This window comes from Bombina bombina, chromosome 1, assembly GCF_027579735.1.
Source record: "Bombina bombina isolate aBomBom1 chromosome 1, aBomBom1.pri, whole genome shotgun sequence".
NCBI lineage: Eukaryota > Metazoa > Chordata > Amphibia > Anura > Bombinatoridae > Bombina > Bombina bombina.
The window spans coordinates 764,594,934-764,615,106 of NC_069499.1; the positions used below are offsets into that span (position 1 = coordinate 764,594,934).

At 38.9% G+C, this 20,173-nt stretch overlaps 1 protein-coding gene across 1 annotated transcript in view; it reads right to left on the reverse strand.

Moving 5' to 3' along the window:
- Positions 1-542: 542 nt before the first annotated feature.
- The window catches only part of LOC128660866 (copper-transporting ATPase 1-like), a 157,623-nt gene continuing 137,992 nt past the window's right edge, over positions 543-20,173 (reverse strand). The window contains exons 6-9 of the mRNA XM_053714949.1: positions 15,360-15,524; positions 10,937-11,067; positions 6,704-6,926; positions 543-788 (exon numbers count right to left, since the gene is read on the reverse strand). Of these exons, the coding sequence (XP_053570924.1) occupies positions 543-788; positions 6,704-6,926; positions 10,937-11,067; positions 15,360-15,524 (765 nt within the window). The remainder of the gene's footprint in view (positions 789-6,703; positions 6,927-10,936; positions 11,068-15,359; positions 15,525-20,173) is intronic.

Consider the following 20,173-nt stretch of genomic DNA (forward strand, 5'->3'; position numbering starts at 1 on the left):
GACGAATAGTGGCATCGCCATGGACTTAAGAGAAGAAAGCAGGCAGCGGAGCGAAGTTTGTCAACGCCGATTGCTTGAGGAGCTGTTAATGAGTCTGGATGGTTTTGCAGAAAGACTCTCCCTGCATCTCCGGACTCTAACTTTCATCCAAGCCCTCACTGAGAGACTGACACTGAGAGACTGAGACACTGACACTGAGAGACTGACAGGACTACTTAAACTCCTGTCCCATGCCGAAGAGTACTACCCTCCATAAGAGACAAAAACAAAAATTAAAAATTCTGACACTTCTCTGCCAACCTCCTGGGACGAAAGGCAAAGAATGACTGGGGGATGGGGGAGTGGTAGGAGTATTTAAGTCTTTGGCTGGGGTGTCTTTGCCTCCTCCTGGTGGCCAGGTTCTTAATTCCCAAAAGTAATGAATGCAGCTGTGGACTCTCTCCATTTAAGAAGAAAAAAGGAAATTGTTATGTGTGCAAGAATAAACAAATAGCTATTAGTTTTGGTAGTTAAGTGCGTTATAAGCGGCAAGCTTAGAAGTATTATATTTTTACCTTTGCAACATGTTCCAACCAGCGTCCCAGGGCAATGAAGACAAACAACATTGGTGGGGTGTCAAAGAAAGTAATTGGATTAACTTTGGCTTTTTCATACATCGCAACTGCAAGTATCACCAAGGAATAAATGAAAGCAATTGAGGTCGCTAGAACGATCAGCACATCCATGTTCGCAGTTTTGTGCTTCAGAGCTTTGTAGGCTTGAATGTAAAAGTACCAGCCGCCTAAAACCTGTAACAACAACAATTAACATAAAGACTATAGACAAGGTAAATGTTACATTTTGCATTAGGTCTTCAGCATGTAGGGTTTCCTATGAAAATCCTCTTTATATTCTTTATGGGCAATAAAAATAGAAGGTCAAAATTTGTTTTGTTCTCTTGGTATTCTTTGTTGAAAGCTAAAACCTAGGTAGGCTCATATGCTAATTTCTAAGGCCTTGAAAGACGACTCTTATCTCAGTGCATTTTGACAGTTTTTCGTAGCTAGACAGCTAGACAGCACTAGTTCATGTGTGCCATATAGATTAGATAGACATTGTGCTCACTTCTGTGGAGTTATTTATGAGTCAACACTGATTGGCTAAAATGAAAGTCTATCAAAAGAACTGACATAAGGGAGCAGTCTGCAGAGGCTTAGATAAAAGGTAACCATAGAGGTAGAAAACTAAATTTATGCTTACCTGATAAATTACTTTCTTTTACGATATGACGAGTCCATGGATTTCATCCTTACTTGTGGGATATTAACTTCCTGCTAACAGGAAAAGCAAAGAGCACCACAGCAGAGCTGTATATATAGCCCCTCACCTTCTCCTCCACCCTCAGTCATTCGGCCGAAGGTATAGGAAGAGAAAAAGGAAAGGCTAAAAGGTGCAGAGGTGACTGAAGTTTACAAAATATAAAGAAAAACCGTCTTAAAAAGAACAGGGTGGGCCGTGAACTCGTCATATCGTAAAAGAAAGTAATTTATCAGGTAAGCATAAATTTAGTTTTCTTTTACAAAGATATGACGAGTCCACGGATTTCATCCTTACTTGTGGAAAACCAATACTAATGCAATAGGACACGGATGAAAGGGAGGGACAAGACAGGAACCTAAACGGAAGGCACCACTGCTTGAAGAACCTTTCTCCCAAAAATAGCCTCAGAAGACGCAAAAGTATCAAATTTGTAAAATTTGGAAAAAGTGTGAAGGGACGACCAAGTCGCAGCCTTACAAATCTGTTCAACAGATGCATCGCTTTTAAAAGCCCATGTGGAAGCCACAGCCCTAGTAGAATGACCCGTAATTCTTTCAGGAGGCTGCTGTCCAGCAGTCTCATATGCCAGGCGGATGATACTTCTCAGCCAAAAAGAAAGAGAGGTAGCCGTAGCTTTCTGGCCCCTACACTTTCCAGAATGAACAATGAATGCAACATACGCTCCTTCTTAGAAGAAGGGTTAGGACATAAGGAAGGAACAACAATTTCCTGATTAATATTCTTATTTGAAACAACCTAAAAACAGAACTTTCAAGGATAATAATTTGATATCCATGGAATGCATGGGTTCAAACGGAACCCCTTGAAGAACTCGAAGAACTAAATTCAAACTCCAGGGAGGAGTAATGGGTCTAAATACAGGCTTAATTCTAGATAAAGCCTGACAAAAAGACTGACCATTTGGTGCATTTGCCAAACGTATGAGAAACAGAATTGACGAAGCTGAAATTTGTCCCCTTAAGGAACTTGCTGATAACCCTTTCTCCAATCCTTCTTGGAGAAAAGACAGAATTCTAGGAATCCCAACTTTACACCATATCTTATGATAGATTTTTCTAGTGACAGGCTTTCTAGCCTATATCAAAGTATTGATGACCGAATCAGAGAATCCTCGCTTCGATAAAATCAAGCGTTCAATCTCCACGCAGTCAGCTGCAGAGAAATTAGATTTGGATGTTGGAAAGGACCTTGAATGAGAAGGTCCTGTCTCAATGGAAGTTTCCACGGTGGCAGAGAGGACATGTCCACTAGATCCGCATACCAAATCCTGCGTGGCCACGCAGGCGCTATCAGGATCACTGAAGCTCTGTCCTGTTAGATTCAAGCAATCACGCGTGGAAAGAGAGGAAACGGCGGAAACACATAAGCTAAGCTGAACAACCAAGGCACTGCCTGAAGCGTATTGAATATTGCTCTCAGTTCCAGAATATTGATTGGAAGTAGAGACTCCACTTGAGTCCAAACACCCTGAGCCTTCAGGGAGTTCCAAACTGCACCCCAGCCCAGAAGGCTGGCATCTGTTGTCACTATCACCCACAAGGGTGTGTGGAAACAAGTCCCTTGGGACAGATGATCCAGCGACAACCATCAAAGAAGAGAGTTTCTGGTCTCTTGATCCAGATTTATCTGAGGAGATAAATCCGCATAATCCCCATTCCACTGTCCGAGCATGCACAGTTGCAGTGATCTGAGATGAAAGCGAGCAAACGGAACGATGTCCATTGCCGCTACCATAAATCCAATTACCTCCATACACTGAGCCACTGATGGCCGAGGAATGGACTGAAGTGCTCGGCAAGTATTTAGAATCTTTGATTTTCTGACCTCCGTCAGAAAAATTTTCATGGCTACCGAGTCTATCAAAGTTCCCAAGAAAGGAACCCTTGTCTATGGGACAAGTGAACTCTTCTCTATGTTCACCTTCCAGCCGTGGGTTCTCAGAAAAGACAACACTGTGTCCGTGTGAGAGTTTGTCTCACATCTGTTGATGCCTGAATCAGAATATCATCCAGATAAGGCGCCACCGCTATTCCGCGGTCTGAGAACCGTCAAAAGAGACCCTAGAACCTTTGAGAAGATTCTGGGTGCTGTGGCCAACCCGAAAGGAAGAGCCACGAACTGATAATGTTTGTTCAAGAAGGCAAACCTTAGAAACCGATGATGATCCTTGTGGATTGGAATATGAAGCCAAGCATCTTTAAATCCACGGTAGTCATATATTGACCCTCCTGGTTCATTGGTAAGATGTTCGTATAGTCTCCATCTTGAACGATGGGACTCTGAGAAACTTGTTAAGACACTTGAGATCTAAAATGGGTCTGAAAGTTCCCTCTTTTTTGGGAACCACAAATAGGTTTGAGTAAAACCCCTGTCCCTGTTCCAATTTTGGAACTGGACAAATTACTCCCATAGTAGAAAGGTCTTTTACACAGCGTAAGAACGCCTCTCTTTTTATCTCGTTTGCAGATAACTTTGAAAGATGAAATCTCCCTCTTGGGAGACAGTCCTTGGATTCCAATTGATAACCGTGGGTCACTATTTCTAGTGCCCAGGGATCCTGAACATCTCTTGCCCAAGCCTGAGCAAAGAAAGAGTCTGCCCCCTACTAGATCCAGTCCCGGATCGGGGGCCGCCCCTTCATGCTATCTTAGGAGCAGCAGCTGGCTTTTTGGATTGTTTACCCTTATTCCAGTTCTGATTAGGTCTCCAGACTGACTTAGATTGGGTAAAATTCCCTTCCTGCTTTGAGGAAGAAGAAGCGGGAGGTCCTCCTTTAAAGTTCCGAAAGGAACGAAAATTATTCTGTTTACCCCTCATTTTAACCGATTTATCCTGAGGTAGCGCATGGCCTTTACCTCCTGTAATATCAGAAATGATTTCCTTCAATTCTGGTTTGAAAAGGGTCTTACCTTTAAAGGGAATAGATAAAAGCTTATGTTTTGATGACACATCAGCAGACCAAGATTTGAACCACAATGCCCTACGTGCTAAAATAGCAAATCCTGCATTTTTTGCCGCTAATTTAGCAATTTGAAAAGCGGCATCAGTAATAAAAGAATTAGCTAGCTTGAGAGCCTTAATTCTATCTAAGATGTCATCTAATGGAATCTCAACCTTAAGAGACTCTTCTAGAGTCTCAAACCAAAAAGCTGCTGCAGTAGTTACTGGAACAATGCAAGCTGTAGGTTGTAAAAGAAACCCCTGATTAACAAATAATCTCTTTAGAAGATCCTCTAATTTCTTATCCATAGGGTCTTTGAAAGCACAACTATCCTTAATGGGTATAGTAGTATGTTTAGCTAGGGTAGACATAGCTCCCTCTACCTTAGGGACCGTTTGTCATGAGTCCCGAATGGTATCTGATATGGGAAACATTTTCTTAAAATTAGGAAGGGGAGAAAACGGTATACCTGGTCTATCCCATTCCTTTCTAACAATTTCCGAAATTAGGAACCGGATAAACATCAGTGTAAGTAGGTACTTCCAAATATTTATCCATTTTACACAATTTCTCTGGAGGAATCACAATAGTGTCACAATCATCCAGAATCGCTAAAACCTCCCTAAGCAACAGGCGGAGGTGTTCAAGCTTAAATTTAAATGACATAGCATCCGAATCTGTAATACCTGACCTACTGCGTTTACCCTGCAACACTGGTAATTTAGACAATACCTCTGTATGGGTAGTTGACATAACTGCAGCCATCTCCTGCAGAGTAAAGGATTTAGACGCACTAGAAGTACTAGGCGTCGCTTGAGTGGGCGTTAAAGGTTGTGACACTTGGGGAGAATTGGATGGCATATCCTGATTCTCTTCAGACTGAGAATCATCGTTAGGCACACTTACTTTATTTAAAATATGCTTTTTACATTGTAAAGCCCTTTCAGTACAAAAGTTACACAATGTTAGAGGGGGTTGCACAATAGCTTCTAAACACATAGAACAATGAGAAACCTCAATGTCAGACATGTTGAACAGACTAGTAATACCACAAAAGTCATTTAAACACTTACTTATAGCATAAAATAAACATTAGAAAAAACGTGTACTGTGCCTTTAAGAAAAAGAAAAAGTGAACAATTTTTCCAAAATGCACAAAAAACGTTAAATTATTCCCAAATTTAACTTAAATATCATTGGTTAATCCAAAAATTACTGCACCAGAAGCAAGGGCAGAAATAACACTTTAGAAGTACTTATATCAACATCTAGTCAAAAGATAGATAAAAATACACTCTACACCTCGCCACAGCTCTTCTGTGGCGCCTACCTGCCCCCAGAGTACTTTGAATCAAGTTTCCAACCCTTCAGACCAGCTACACAGTCCAGGAGCCACCGAGTCACTGTTTGCTGCTGCTAAGCCTGAAGGAAAATGCGCCAAAATAGGCTCCGCCCCTTAAGGTCAAAAGTTGGAGTAGGCCCAAACACCACCACATGGGAATGCAGTTTTGCACTAAAGTAGAAATACACACACAATACAACCCTCAAGCATAAAACCAATAAGTTTTAAGTGGCAAAAAAATAAAAAACATAAAACATCGTTTTTTACATTGTCTTGTGGGAACCAGCTTGGATCTTAGTTACAAATGCTAACATCATCAAACCTCAGGGCAGAAATCTTCTTCCACACACCGGTACCATTTAAAATAAAAAAACTTCTTGATTGAAGAAACTAAAACTAACGCCTCACTTTACCATGTCTTCCTACTATAACACAGGCAAAGAGAATGACTGGGGGTGGAGGGGCAGGGGAGGGGCTATATTTACAGCTCTGCTGTGGTGCTCTTTGCCACTTCCTGTTAGCAGGAGGTTAATATCCCACAAGTACGGATCAAATCCGTAGACTCGTCATATCTTTGTAAAAGAAAAACAGGCCTCTCCGGTCTCAGCCATTCCTGCTTTATATAGAATACAGAAATTAATGTTATAGTGAATGGGCTTCACAAAACCTTAGGAAATCGTCAAACTGAAGAGGCTCTTAGTGAATCTACCCCAGAGATGTTTGACAATAATTTTAGTGGAAATGCAAGATTATTTAAAAATGGATTTGAGAATGTGGGCATTATAGATAAGGGATATCTTGTTCAGCACCCAAATGTAACACATGGAAGTGGCGAAAGGGCAGTCTCTCTAGCAAAATATAGTTGTAATGGTTTTGAACATATGTTTACAACAGCCATAAAAAAGCAGCACACTGTAATGGATATACTACTTCATGAGGTTCATAGTAATTGCCTTCTTCTATCTTCTAGGAGTGCTGCTACAATTATTGTTCTTTCATATGTTGGTCATAGACAAGTGGCTGAATATAAGGTACTCATATTAGAGGACACATTCCTGTTTATAATACTAGTAATAAGTCAGCAGTGTTTTTTGACCTACCTGAACAGGTACACATAGCAAGAAGGACAGGAAATTCATGTAAGATAAGCCTGGCAGGAGCTGATGTTCCAGGACCATTGATGGATGGTAAACTTCCATATCATGCATACTCATGTTGTGGTGGTGTGGCATTGGAGGGTGATGGTCCATAAACATCATATATATCATTAAACCCATCACAGGAATGCAGAAGATCAAGCTGATCAGGAAGGATCGTTTCCACCTTGTCCAGAGAATATTATGTTAAGTCACAGTATTGCCCCCATAAGTTACTAGTCCACTCAATGTTAACCATAATAAACATTTAGAATGTGTGTGTATTTTATATATATATATATATATATATATATATATATATATATATATATATATATATATATATATACACACACACACACACACCCCCACACATACACACACAGGGCTCCAAATTTCCACTAGCCATTGCTGAGTGGAAATTTAACAGTGGTGAGTGAAAGTTAGTGAGTGAATGTCTACAAATATTATCTAAAGTGATATTGTCTATCCATGAAAGGGCAAGGATATGCTTTTCCTCTAGGGCTGTAGGGACCCCATTAGTGCTTAGACTGTTACTTCTGAGAGGGTAAACAGGGGCAGAGAGATAAAAGAGGAAAAGTAGAAGTGTGAAAAAGATAGTGTTAAGAAAGAGTGAAGAGATATGAGAGACGAGCGAAAGAGTGATAAAGAGAAGATGTGGACCTGAGAGAGAAGGGAGGGGGTAAGGAAGAGAGGACTGAAGAGAGGAGGGAGCGATAAGATAGATGAGAGATGATAAATATAAAAACATTTTTTTCAGGTCTGCTAGGACCTCCCTTAATGTCAACACTCTCATATTTCTCTCCAGTTCAAACAACAATCCCTTCTTTCTGTCCAGCTGTTGTTTTCCCCGTTCCAGCTGTTGTTTTCCCCCAGAACCCTAGCTGATGTTGCTAATTGCTATGCACTTATTTTTGTTAATGTATTACTGTTTGTAGCATTATTTAATTTATGGTATTAAACAAAAAAACAATATAAAAAAAAATACTGGCACAATAAGGTGTTTCACATTGGCATAGACATATGCATAATTAGGGTGGGATCATAAAGTGGGCAAGTAACATTTTTGGGCTGGCTAGTAGCTTAGGGCTTGAAATTTTGAGCCCTGTATGTATGTATGTATTGTGATGTATGTTGTATGTATGTAATATATATATTATATATATCTATATATATATATAATATATAACAACCACACACATACATTCATATATACAGGGAGTGCAGAAGAATATTAGGCAAGTTGTACTTTTTGAGGATTAATTTTATTTTTGAACAACAACCATGTTCTCAATGAACCAAAAAAAACTCATTAATATCAAAGCTGAATAGGTTTTGGAAGTAGTTTTTAGTTTGTTTTTAGTATATAGCTATTTTTAGGGGGAATATCAGTGTGGTGGCAGGTGACTTTTATGTGCATAATTTATTAGGCAACTTAACAAAAAACAAATATATACCCATTTCAATTATTTATTTTTTTACCAAGTGAAACCCAATATAACATCTCAACATTCATCACAAAAATATACATTTCTGACATTCAAAAAACAAAACAAAAACAAATCAGTGACCAATATAGCCACCCTTCTTTTGCAAGGATACTCAAAAGCCTGCCATCCATGGATTCTGTCCAGTGTTTTGATCTGTTTCACCATCAACAATGCGTGCATGGCAGCAACCACAGCCTCCCAGACACTGTTCAGAGAGGTGTACTGTTTTCCCTCCTTGTAAATCTCACATTTGATGATGGACCACAGGTTCTCAATGGGGTTCAGATCAGGTGAACAAGGAGGCCATGTCATTAGATTTTCTTCTTTTATACCCTTTCTTGCCAGCCACGCTGTGGAGTACTTGGACACGTGTGATGGAGCATTGTCCTGCATGAAAATCATGTTTTTCTTGAAGGATGCAGACTTCTTCCTGTACCACTGCTTGAAGAAGGTGTCTTCCAGAAACTGGCAGTAGGACTGGGAGTTGAGCTTGACTCCATCCTCAACCCGAAAAGGCCCCACAAGCTCATCTTTGATGATACCAGCCCAAACCAGTACTCCACCTCCACCTTGCTGGCGTCTGAGTCGGACTGGAGCTCTCTGCCCTTTACCAATCCAGCCACGGGCCCATCCATCTGGCCCATCAAGACTCACTCTCATTTCATCAGTCCATAAAACCTTAGAAAAATCAGTCTTGAGATATTTCTTGGCCCAGTCTTGACGTTTCAGCTTGTGTGTCTTGTTCAGTGGTGGTCATCTTTCAGCCTTTCTTACCTTGGCCATGTCTCTGAGTATTGCACACCTTGTGCTTTTGGGCACTCCAGTGATGTTGCAGCTCTGAAATATGGCCAAACTGGTGGCAAGTGGCATCTTGGCAGCTGCACGCTTGACTTTTCTCAGTTCATGGGCAGTTATTTTGCGCCTTGGTTTTTCCACACGCTTCTTGCGACCCTGTTGACTATTTTGAATGAAACACTTGATTGTTCGATGATCACGCTTCAGAAGCTTTGCAATTTTAAAAGTGCTGCATCCCTCTGCAAGATATCTCACTATTTTTTACTTTTCTGAGCCTGTCAAGTCCTTCTTTTGACCCATTTTGCCAAAGGAAAGGAAGTTGCCTAATAATTATGCACACCTGATATAGGGTGTTGATGTCATTAGACCACACCCCTTCTCATTACAGAGATGCACATCACCTAATATGCTTAATTGGTAGTAGGCTTTCGAGCCTATACAGCTTGGAGTAAGACAACATGCATAAAGAGGATGATGTGGTCAAAATACTAATTTGCCTAATAATTCTGCACTCCCTGTATATATATACATACACACACACATATATACACCTGTGTGTGTGTATATATATATATATATATATATATATATATATATATATATATATATATATATAATATATATATTTTAGATACACACAAACACCACATGAGAATCGTGTTTGATTTGAAGTAGCTGAATCCCTTGCAGTCACAATTATTGGTATATTTCTGAGCATTAAAGTGATTGTAAACTTAACTCTTAAAACAGGGACACTTTAAGTCATTAAAATTTACAACGATGCTTCTTAAAATACTTACCTTTGCGTTATCGTAAACATAATGCTGATTCTCCGCCGCATCTGCTGCTTCATTAGCATATTGATGACTAAACCGGCTTCCTCCAATCGCTACATTGCCCCATGAGCTGGATGCCAAAGGGGGCACACAACAATTTGGGGTTGATTCGTTATCGATCTGCTAAAGAAAGCAGGAGCTGATGGTGGAGGATCGGTGTTAAAGTGATGGTAAACTCACTACATTAAGTCTGCAATATAGTAAAGCTAAGTTAAAATAATACACTGAGGCTCCCATTTTTAGGCTAAATAATGTGGGAGACAGAATAACCAGCAACTTTTAATTTGCAACGCTACCCTGTTACTGGCCGCCTCGGTGTTAAAGAAATGTTTTGCTATTTTGACTGGCATATGGTACAGCTTATTGGGGATGCACCATACGCCCTATGCATTTTCTCATCGCCGCGCATCACCGTGCGCGCATTGAGGGAGTTCTCAGTTAGGATTCCAAAACTGCGCAGGTGCAGTTCTCAGACAATCAGACAGCAGCTATGAGAAAATACATATGGCGTATGGTGCATCCCCTATTGGCTGTAACATATGCAGTCAAAATAGGAAAAAAATTCTTTAACACAGAGGTAGCCAGGAACATGACAATGGTGGGATTTAAAGTTTTTAGTTATTCCGTCACCTACATTATTTAGCCTACAAATAAGAGCCTCAATGTATTATTTTAACTTAGAGAGCTTTAATATATTACAGACTTTCATGTAGTGAGTTTACCATCACTTTAAGTTTACCATAAAGCAAAGGTAAGTATTTAAAAAAAAATAAGCATAATTGTAAACTTTAATGAATTAAAGTGCCCCTGTTTTTAAGAGTATTATTTTAATACATGGCCTTTAATTCACTAAAGTTTACAATCACTTTAAAATATAAACTTTTTATAAGTATACTATACTGCCGAATATTTTTTTACACATCCGTTCCTAATTATTCACAAATTGATATTAATAGTCACTAGCCACCTGAACTTATGGCCTTTAAAATGTTGACAATACTCCCACTTTGTTCAGAATACTCATACTATTGCTAAAACTAAAAGTGTATACTCACCGTCGGTATCTTACTTTGTGATCAAGGTGACTTGCAGATCTGTCTTTTTTAACTAAAGATGTAGTAAGCCTAAATTCTGCATGAGACAAAAATAGAATTAGACTTTTTTTTCTACACACAATTTTTAATTTCTATAATGAAAATGAGTTAAAATAGTAATTAGATCTATATTTCACTATGTAATAGGGCAAATGGGCTAAGGAAGGAACACAGTGAAGAGATCAGGTTCAGATACACACAGATACCAATACAGTCAATTCACAGATTATCACTACCCTATAGACATGATAATACAAAGTACACCTGCTGAAACACACACAAACCCCAGATAAACCAAGTAACATGAAGCTAAAAGAAGACTGATACAAATACAAACAAGGGGCATCTATAAAATAAAACCTACTTAGTTGAAATATTTCCCACTCCCCAGAGCTTTAATAGAAAATGAAGGCTCACACTACCCTGAAGAGGCAGTGATAGGTAGGTTCTAAGTGTAAGTGCTCGGAGAGAAGGGGCCTGGTTAGGGTGAGTGAGGCAAGATGGGTGGCTATTCTTTTTTTCTTACATTTGTGCAACTTGTAACAAATGGCAAGTATAAAACAGAAGAGTGTCACTAGTAGAACATTATAACAATGCAATTAGTGTACACAATGGATTTGCAACCACTATTTTTTTTTTTTATTCATGATTCAGGCAGAACATACAATTTTGATAAACTTTCCAATTTTACTTGTTATTATCGAATTTGCTTCATTCTCTTTGGTTGAAAGAGCAGCAGTGCCCTACTGGGAGCTAGCTTAACACATTGGGTACGCCAATTACCAAGAGTCATATGCAAGTAGCCAGCAATCATGAATCTAATGCCAGTATGCGCATTGCTGCTCCATGACCCTACCTAGTTATGCTTTTCAACAAAGGATACAACAAGAATGAAGCAAATTGAAACATAGAAGTCAATTGAATAGCGTTCTTCAAATAGTATGTTTTATATGAATTAAGAAAGAAAACTTTTGGATTGGCAATGTATTTTTAAAAAAGGGAAGAGAGGGACAACATTTAAAAAGAATATGAAAAGTACAATACTTCCTAGTCAACAAGTAGAGGGAAACAACATGTCATGTTATCCTAGAATGTATCAAACCTGAATGGAGAGCAATGCGTATAGGAGAACAGCAAAGTTAAAGGACTATAATAGTCGAAAAATCCCATGCTCTATTCCGTTAGAGCACGTAATGTGACGACTTTCAACCCTGCTCTACTGTGTGTTTAACCCCCGCAAAGGGGTTAAACATACAGGAGAAGTGCATGTCAGGACCCGCGGTGCACTGGTGGTCCCGAGCAGAAACCGCAGCTAATCCAAAAACGCTGCAGACTAGATCAGCAGCAGGTTCTGCTCGGCAATGGTATATTGCGTCATTAAGGGGATAACCTCTTTACAGTGGTTACAAAAATAGTAAAGCAAGGTCGATAGTCATAAAAATGACACACTATAACAGATTAGAGCATGTCATTTTTTCGATTATTCTGGCCCTTTAAGAAAAGTAGTATAAAAGGTCTAATGGTCAGGCGCCTCCCCCTCTCCAAATAGTAAAATTACGTATCTGTGGTAGAGACCTAGATAAAGACTTCAAAGAAATAGGGAGATAACCTTGTTCCTAATAAAACTAATTTTTTTAAAAAAAAAATGAACTCGAGCCTTTTCTTCTGTTAATGAATAAAATTTCTCCAGCACAAGTGTACGTTGCAAACAAATTTTTTTCCATACTAGTAATGTGAATGCTGTCTGCTTCCAACCAAACAGGAATAAGATGTTTTGGCACAATTCCAAAAGAATTATAAATATAGCAAGCGTATGTTTGCAAGTCAATGGAGGAAAAAATTAAGAGAGAAAATTATTTGGAAAAATTCTAAAGAGCCGCTCAATACTCGTTTCATAAGATGGGTGGCCTATTTTTAACTAAAATTAACTGCAGTACCTTATGGGGCCCTCTTACATACACTAAACATAATATAATTATAAAAACACGGTCTAGAGAGGCTAAACCTTTTTACATTTATTGTGAAGCCAACAGGAAATTCAAGTATGTGGAGAACTTCTTATAGGGAACACCTCAGGTTAAATAAAATTTTCAATGATTCAGATAACAGCAATGTATTTAAAACACAACTTTCCAATTTACTCCATTTAAAAAAAATGTTGCACACAGTCTTTTATATATTTACAATTTTTGAGTCACCAGATCCTACTGAGCAATGATGCAAAGAATTCCACAAGACTATACCGTATATGCATTTGTGAATTGGCTGATTTGCTATCACATGGTACACTACCAGGGGAGTAGGTAAATATACAATAACTTTGATACTGTGTTATAAAAAAAATCTACTACTCATTTGAAAGCTTCAGACTAAGTGCTATTTGCATGTTCTCTTGTTATCTACAATGATGTTGATTATGCAAATCTAATGTGTTGACTGGTCCTTTAATTTACAAAAACCTAAAAGATTTGTGGTAGTTTATAGCAGAGAAATATTTTTGTAAAGTGGTTTAAATGCACCTTTAATAAACAAAAAGAAAAATAATTTTTAAGGGACAGGAAACCCCAAAAATTACTTGCATGATTTGGATAGAACATACAATTTCAAACAACATTCCAGTTTACTTCTATTATCAAATTTGTTTCATTCTCGTGTTATCCTTTGTCAAACGAACAGCATTGCAGGTACTGGCAGCAAGATGAACACATCTAGTTAGTCAATCACAAGAAACAAATATGTGCAGGAAAATATCAGCAGCTAGCTCCCATTAGTGTAGGATATGGGCATATTCTTTTTCAACAAGTGATACCAAGAGAACGAAGCACAATTGAAAATAAAAGTGAATTTAAAAGGGTCTGAATCATGCACGTTTAATTTTGACTTTCCTATCCCTTTAAAGGTACATGATTCACGATTCTGATAGAGAATACAATTTTTAAACAACTTTTCAATTTACTTATATTATTTAATTTGCTTCCTTCTATTGTTATCCTTTGCTGAATGGTGTATCTAGGTAAGCTCAGGAGCAGCAAAGAACCTAGGTTCTGGTGGCTGCATATATATATACTGATATATATATACTGATTGTCATTGGCTCACCCATTTGTTCAGTTAGAAACCAATAGTGCATTGCTGCTCCTTCAACAAATGATACCAAGAGAATGAAACAAATGAGAAAAAAAGAAGTAAATTAGAAACTTGTTTAAAAGTGTATGTTGTACTTAAATCATGAAAGAAAAGTTTTGGGTTTCCCTTTAATCTAGATGTCAGCAAAAAAGCCATAAAAAGTAGTTTAGAAAGTAGGTATATTTTTGAGACATAATATAACTTTGCAGACATATAAAACTTAAAGGTAAATTAAATATTAAGAGCTTCATGCAATGAGGATAAATACAACAGGTTTGAGAATTTGTTTACAGTTCTGAGCAGCAATGAGGCAGATAACTGAATCTACGTATCAGCAGAATTCAGAGGTTTTTTTTTCACCTTTTCAGCAAATGAGGTAAACGTTTCTCTCTGAATTGAGCTACTTCCCCCAAGTGCAGCCTTCCTTCTGCCTTCGCTAAATATGTCCCACTACTTGGTTATACAATAATCCTACATTTCAGGATGCTTGTTTCTAGCTTCAGAACATTATTGTAGTTGCTTAGCAGAGTAAAAACATCACTAAGTCTTTTTAGGATTCATTTTCTTTCATTCACAACAAAAAGTGACAGAGAAAATTACTTACATTTATTATTTTCATAATATCCCTTGGGCCAATAATCTCAGGGTCAAATTTAATATGCGCTTTGTTTGTTGCAAGTGCTACTGAGCTGTACAATACACCCTTCGTTTTCATCAAACAGGATTCTATTTTGTGCACACAGGAAGCACATGTCATCCCTCGCACCTATGAAGAGATCAACACTTTGTGATTAGCAAGAGAGCCAACCAATCAGATAAAGCGAATACCATCTCTTTCACTTTAAACTCACAATGTACTATGGCAAGCAGCTAATAAGAGTTAATTGTATTCAAACCAGCAACAGGTACTCACGTTTAGCCAGGCTCACTCTTTGTTCCACCCCCACTAGGAGGTTGATTTCTGCTGCTGCCTCTACATAATACTGCAGTATTGGAATTTCCAGTATATATGTGATGGTTTCAACATGCAAATCAGCTATTTCAAATGACAACATAAAGGTAAAGTAGTTGTCTGAACAATTAATACACCCCAGCAGGTAAAATGGATCATATGGGAAACAGGGGAGAACATTTTACAATACAATAATGTGCTGTTAAAATGTAATAAAGATTACTATCTAGACTCATCTATACAGCAGTTTTACATAAACATCAAAGCCTTGTCAATGAAATAGAAAATATGAGACAATGAACTTACCACCAATTCTAAAACACCATTGCCTTCTTCGTAATTTTCTAAGACAGTAGCTTCAAACCCAAGTTCCTGAATAAGTTCTGCGATACCCGAAGGCTGCATAATCACAGGGTTATATCTTACTTCTGCCTTCCCAGCCATCAGAGCAACAAGGACAGAATATATGCGCTGGAATATACAAGAGGAAGGAATATATGGTCATATAGATATTGTTATATGAAACATGTAGTTTTACAGTATAACACATTTAATGTGCCTTAATTTATGACAACAGTGACATGTTTTAGAACCGGTTTGTCTTGGAAAACTGTGGTCATGCTTGTCAATTTTTTTTTAATTGTGTTGTTTTAAATACCCATGACACCCTAAAAAGCATCACTAATGTAATACAATATAAAAAGTTAATAGTAGTTTATAAAATGTATATATATGACTTTGACAGATCCTAAGCTAAGGACGCCAAAGTATCAAGTATTTTGTACACTTTTTCTATTGTAATTGACACACTTAAAACTTTCATGGTTCAGATAGAGCATGCTATTTAAAGGATATTAAACGGTCTGTTTTATTGTAAAGCACTAAGCAGTGGTATTATTGCACTTAAAATAATTCATTGCAATATACATCATCTATCTAAATGAATTTGGGCAGTGTCCATTACTTCATGTCACAGCCCTTTAAAGGAGGCTGTGGTCTCTACAGGAAGATTATCTAGCATGATGTCATAAAACCTCCCAGAGTTGGTTTAGTATTAAATGAGTAGACTAGATAACAGGGAGTCAGGTCTGATCACGCTCAGAACTGCCAGAATAAAACTTAAAAGATTAGTAAACCTAATTATTTTTCTTTCATGATTCAGATAGAACATGCAAATTTCAAACAACTTTCTAATTTACTCCTATTATCAAATTGTCTCCATTCTCTTGCTATCTTTAGTTAAAAAGCAAGAATGTAAGCTTTAGAATCCGGGCGCCATTTTGGTTCAGCACCTGGGTTGCGTTTGCTGGATTGGTAGCTAAATGTAGGTCACAATTAGCAAGCGCTATCCAGGGTGCTGAACCAAGAGACGGGCCATCTCCTTAGCTTAGATTTTCAATTAAGATAGCAGAGAGAACAAAGAAAATTTGATAAGAGTAAATTAGAAAGTTGCTTAAAATTGTTGCTCAATCTAAAAGCATGAAAGAAAAAAAAATTGGGTTTACTATCCATTAAGTTTTCAAAATGTTTCACTCTTATCACACTAGGGGAAGGGGGAGACAGTGAAACATTCTAAGTGATAATTTTGCAAGAAAAACAATGCTTAGTTTTTATATATAAGTTAACAAGCTTAGATATGAACAATGGTATGATTGTGTAGGTTTAGGCTAAAAAAAAAAACAAGCAATCTGTTCATTCTGAGTCCTATTTCTGTGTGATACCCTCAAATTAAAGTGAATGTTTGTTCAACTGATTATATCTACTTCAGCAGTAAAGTAATGTAATCCCAGTCATTTACAGCACTCAAGATTCTATCTACAGATAACAGCATACAAATCAATTCAACCTAAACTGCCCATTTGACCGTATAAGTACACATTTTAAAGTATAATTAAAGGGACAGTAAAGTCAAAATTAAACTAATTATTCAGATAGAGTATGCAATTTTAAACAACTTTCCAATATACTTTTATCATGAAATTTGCTCTGTTCTTTTGGTATTCTTTGTTGAAAGCTAAACCTAGGTAGGCTCAAAGGCCAATTTCTAAGTCCTTGCAGGCCGCCTCTTATCTCAGTGAAATGTACAGTTTTTCACAGCTACACAGTGCTAGTTTATATGCGTCCTATAGATAACATTGTGCTCACTCCCGTGGAGTTATTTATAAATCAGCACTGACTAAAATGCAAGTCTGTCAAAAGAACTGAAATACGGGGGCAGTCTACAGAGGCTTAGATACAAGGTAATCACAGAGGTAAAAAACATAATTTTATGCTTACCTGATAAATTCCTTTCTTCTGTTGTGTGATCAGTTCCACGGGGTCATCATTACTTCTGGATATAACTCCTCCCCAACAGGAAATGCAAGAGGATTCACCCAGCAGAGCTGCATATAGCTCCTCCCCTCATACGTCAGGTCCCAGTCATTCAGACCAAGAATCAACGAGAAAGGAGTAACCAAGGGTGAAGTGGTGACTGGAGTATAATTTAAAAGATATTTACCTGCCTTAAAACAGGCGGGCCGGTGGACTGATCACACAACAGAAGAAAGGGAATTTATCAGGTAAGCATAAATTATGTTTTCTTCTGTTATGTGTGATCAGTCCACGGGTCATCATTACTTCTGGGAGTACCAATACCAAAGCAAAATAGTACACGGATGACGGGAGGGATTAGGCAGGCTCATTATATAGAAGGAACCCACTGCCTGAAGAACCTTTCTCCCAAATATAGCCTCCGAAGAAGCAAAAGTGTCCAAATTTGATAAATTTGGAAAAAGTATGAAGCGAAGACCAAGTTGCAGCCTTGCAAACTGTTCAACAGAGGCCTCATTCTTAAAGGCCCAGAGTGGAAGCCACAGCTCTAGTGGGAGTGAGCTGTAATTCTTTCAGGAGGCTGCTGACCAGCAGTCTCATAGGCTAAACGTATTATGCTACGAAGCCAAAAAGAGAGAGAGGTAGCAGAAGCTTTTTGACCTCTTCCTCTGTCCAGAATATAACGACAAACAGGGAAGAAGTTTGGCAGAAATCTTTAGTTGCCTGCAAGTAGAACTTGAGGGCACGAACTACATCCAGATTGTGTAGAAGAACACGTTCCTTTCTTTGAAGGAAGGATTTTGGACACAAGGGATGGAACAACAATCTCTTGATTGATATTCCTGTAGTGACCACCTTAGGTAAGAACCCAGGGTTTAGTACGCAGAACTACCTTGTCTGAGTGAAAAAATCAGATAAGGAGGAATCACAATGTAAGGCCTGATAACTCAGAGACTCTTCGAGCCGAGGAAATATCCATTAAAAACAGAACTTTCCAAGATAACAATTTTATATCAATGGAATGAAGGGGTTCAAATGGAACACCCTGTAAAACGTTAAGAACTAAGTTTAAACTCCAATGGCGGAGCAACAGCTTTAAACAACAGCTTGATCCTAGCTAAAGCCTGACAAAAAGCCTGGACGTCTGGATTTTCTGACAGACGCCTGTGTAACAAGATGGACAGAGCTGAGAATCTGTCCCTTTAATGAACTAGCTGATAAACCCTTTTCTAACCCTTCTTGTAGAAAGGGACAATATCCTAGGAGATCCTAACCTAATACTCCATGAGTAATGTTTGGATTCGCACCAGTATAGGTATTTACGCCATATTTTATGGTAAATCTTTCTGGTAACAGGCTTCCTAGCCTGTATCAGGGTATCAATAACCGACTCAGAAAAACCACGTTTTGATAAAATCAAACGTGTCAATTTCCAAGCAGTCAGCTTCAGAGAAGTTAGTTTTTGATGTTTGAATGGACCCTGTATCAGAAGGTCCTGTCTTAGAGGGTATAGACCAAGGCGGACAGGATGACATGTCCACTAGATCTGCATACCAAGTCCTGCGTGGCCATGCAGGCGCTATTAGAATCACTGATGCACTCTCCTGCTTGATTTTGGCAATCAATCGAGGAAGCAGCGGAAAAGGTGGAACACATAAGCCATCCCGAAGTTTCCAAGGTTGCTGTCAAAGCATCTATCAGAACCGCTCCCGGATCCCTGGATCTGGACCCGTAGCGAGGAAGTTTGGCGTTCCTGGCGAGACGCCATGAGAACTATCTCTGGTTTGCCCCAACGTCGAAGTATTTGGGCAAAGACCTCCGGATTGAAGTTCCCACTCCCCCGGATGAAAAGTCTGGCGACTCAAGAAATCCGCCTCTCCCAGTTCTCTCCACTCCCGGGATGTGGATTGCTGACAGGTGTGCAAGAGTGAGACTCTGCCCAGCGAATTATCTTTGTGATACTTCCACCATTGCTAGGGAGCTTCTTGTCCCTCCCTGATGGTTGATGTAAGCTACAGTCGTGATGTTGTCCGACTGAAACCTGATGAACCCCCGAGTTGTTAATTGGGGCCAAGCTAGAAGGGCATGAGAACTGCTCTCAATTCCAGAATGTTTATTGGAAGGAGACTCTCCTCCTGATTCCATAGTCCCTGAGCCTTCAGAGAATTCCAGGACAGCGCCCCAACCTAGTAGGCTGGCGTCTGTTGTTACAATTGTCCAGTCTGGCCTGCTGAATGGCATCCCCCTGGACAGGTGTGGCCCGATGAAGCCACCATAGAAGAGAATTTCTGGTCTCTTGATTCAGATTCAGAGTAGGGGACAAATCTGAGTAATCCCCATTCCACTGACTTAGCATGCATAATTGCAGAGGTCTGAGGTGTAGGCGTGCAAAAGGTACTATGTCCATTGCCGCTACCATTAAGCCGATCACCTCCATGCATTGAGCTACTGACGGGTGTTGAATGGAATGAAGGACACGGCATGCATTTTGAAGCTTTGTTAACCTGTCCTCTGTCAGGTAAATCTTCATTTCTACAGAATCTATAAGAGTCCCCAAGAATGGAACTCTTGTGAGAGGAAAAAGAGAACTCTTTCTTTTCGTCACTTTCCATCCATGCGACCTTAGAAATGCCAGAACTAATTCTGTATGAGAATTGGCAGTTTGAAAAGCTTGAAGCTTGTATTAGAATGTCGTCTAGGTATGGAGCTACCGAAATCCCTCGCGGTCTTAGTACCGCCAGAAGGGCAACCCCAGAAACCTTTGTGAAGATTCTTGGAGCCGTAGCCAATCCGATATGGAAGAGCTA